The 2,639-nt window shown below is 54.6% G+C and overlaps 1 protein-coding gene across 1 annotated transcript in view; it reads left to right on the top strand.

Moving 5' to 3' along the window:
* The window catches only part of LOC310804717 (transmembrane protein 132D), a gene marked incomplete at both ends in the record, with an annotated part of 28,957 nt that extends 26,724 nt beyond the window's left edge, over nt 1-2,233 (top strand). Inside the window, one exon of the mRNA XM_083670035.1 lies at nt 728-2,233. Coding sequence (XP_083526161.1) covers nt 728-2,233 — 1,506 coding nt within the window. The remainder of the gene's footprint in view (nt 1-727) is intronic.
* Nucleotides 2,234-2,639: the final 406 nt, after the last annotated feature.

The following is a 2,639-nucleotide window of genomic DNA, read 5'->3' on the forward strand; positions in this document are numbered from 1 at the left end:
GCATAATGTATTTCATCCCCAGAATATAGGCCAGGCTTGTGGCAACAATCGTTCATATCAGCTATCTAACAGCTCTCCCTCTCCCTCTCTCTCTCTCTCTCTCTCTCTCTCTCTCTCTCTCTTTCTCTCCCTCTCTCTCTCTCTCTCTCTCTCTCTCTCTCTCGATTGTGATTAGCTGTGGGGTGATTATTCCTCACAGCGCCCCCTGGTGGCTTTGTTAATGGAGGTTTATTTTTGTCCATTCCAAATGAACATTGACCCCCTGTAGTTAAATTGAGTTTCACGCCATGATTTTATAGGACTATGGTGTGTGGCATGGCATAATAGCCTCAGAGCTAATGAGAAAGAGATTAACATACTGTTGGTAATTCTTAGATATAAAGAGGGGGATTACGTGGTATGGCAACTGAACGGACTAAAGGCAGTGCAGAAATTGAGGTGATTCGAAATATTGAATCATGTGATTTCTGGGGATGCTTTGGAAAGATCCATATCTGTTCCTGCATTTACACTCTTTGTTCGCATGCTCCAACACATTATCTATTAATGTCAGGGAATATCGGGAAATGCATTGAGGTAGATCTGCCACTCTAGCTATTCTCTGCCCTTTCACTGATTCTTCTGCTTTGCTTTCTCTTTCGTTCTCTCTCTCTCATTCTTCTGTTCTCTCATTCTCTCTCTCTGTCTCTCTCTCTCTCTCTCTCTCTCTCTCCCTCTCGCTCTGCAGGAGGCGGTGGTCAGCTGCTGGGTCCAGTTCAGCGACGGCTCGGTGACCCCTCTGGACCTCTTCGATCGTAGCGGCTACTCTCTGACCGTGACCTCCGCGGACCAGAACATTGCCACCGTGCGCCGGACCCCTCAGACTGCGTTTGCGGTGGCGGTGGACGAGGGCGAGGGCCAGCGGACGCTGGTGAAGGCTGAGCTGAGGATCTGCGAGGAGTGTCAGAAATCCAAGAGGAAAAGTAAGCTGGCGGTGGGCTTGGGGGTCCTCAAGATCAGCTTCCAGGCCAGCAGCTGGCCCAACGGAGGTGGTACTACTTGGGGTGGCGCAGGTGGCACCGATGACTATGGTGGCTATGGTTCAGAGTCAGAGGGCGGGTCCAAGCCTGTGGTGACGTCACCGTGGACTCTGACAGAGGGAGAGGGGGACAGACGAGCGTTCCGGAGCACTGTCCCTGACCTCAGGGAGACCACCATGACTGAGTTGACAACCTACACTACTTCCACCTCAGCCAGGGCAGTACAACAGGAGCCTGGGGCTGATACCTCTACCACCAGGGGGGGCAGCAGTACCATCACCAACACTACCACCACCACCACCACCAGCATGGGCAGACCTGCCACAGACAGACCCCTGGTCATGGGCAGACCTGGCATTGATAAAGTACGGGGGGCAGCGGGCAGAGGCAATGGGCAGAGGAGAGAGTGGGGGGGCATGCTGGACAACCCCAACCAACCCCTGAAGAAAGACATACCGAAACCAGAGGCTCCGACCAAGAAAGAGCAGCCCAAGACAAAGCCCCCCAGTCTGGTGGAGAGTGATCTGATCCGGACCTTCCGAGCCATGTCCGATCTGGAGATTGGAATCTACGCACTGGTGGGGGTCTCCTCCGTGGCCATCCTGGCATTCCTCCTCAACTGCGCTTCCTATAAACTCTGTCTCCGGGGACGTAAGACCCCCATCCAGGCCAGCCCGGACCCCCGGGACCCCAGCAAAGACCCCAAAGACCACAGGCACAACTGGGTGTGGCTGGGCACCACGTCAGGCCCAGCCCCAGGCAACCCTTCCCAGGTCTCCACCCTCAAACGGGAGAACCACCAACGGGAGTCCCATCGCAGCCTGGAGTCCCACCTCTCCATAGACAGCCACCATGGCATGGAGACCGGCATGGGCAGCATGGCCATGACTGCAGTCCCAGAGAGGACAGCCACCCTGGGCCGGAGGACCAGCAGCCAGACCTCCAGCATGGTGGTGGACCCCATGGCTAACCGCTCAGCCACCCTCCTGGCTAAGCCCTCCCGCAGCGAGCCTCTTCACTCCCCCACCAGCAAGAGGAACCAGGTGCAGTTCACCACCTTCACCACCCTGGATATCAAACACCTGGCTGCTCTAAAGAAGAATGGAGTGGACTTTAACTGGACCAGACAGGCCCCCGAGGGGTACGCAGAGCCCCAGGGACCCCTGCCTGACATGCCCTGGCCTGTGGTCAGACCCCTAGGAGAACCACAGTGAGGTGCCTGTGTGTGTGTGTGTGTGTGTGTGTGTGTGTGTGTGTGTGTGTGTGTGTGTGTGTGTGTGTGTGTGTGTGTGTGTGTGTGTGGGTGTTTGTGGGTGTTTGTGGGTGTTTGTGGGTGTGTGTGTGTGTGGCTGTGTGTGTGTGTGTGTGTGTGTGTGTGTGTGTGTGTGTGTGTGTTTGTGGGTGTGTATGTGTGGCTGTGTGTGTGTGTGTGGGGGGGGGGGGGGGGGCGGGGGCTTTGAGAGAGAGACAAAGTATGGCTGTACAATTCTTGAGGAGATCAACTTCTTAGGTATAGAATCATCTTATAGAGGTAGGCGTCATTCCATTGTAAAACGTGGTACAGTACATAAATACCAAATGTAATTTACTCTATATGGGATTCTTGTATAAAAGTTGGTT

The sequence above is a fragment of the Argentina silus genome, assembly GCF_951799395.1.
Source record: "Argentina silus genome assembly, chromosome: 5".
NCBI classification, from domain to species: Eukaryota; Metazoa; Chordata; class Actinopteri; order Argentiniformes; family Argentinidae; genus Argentina; species Argentina silus.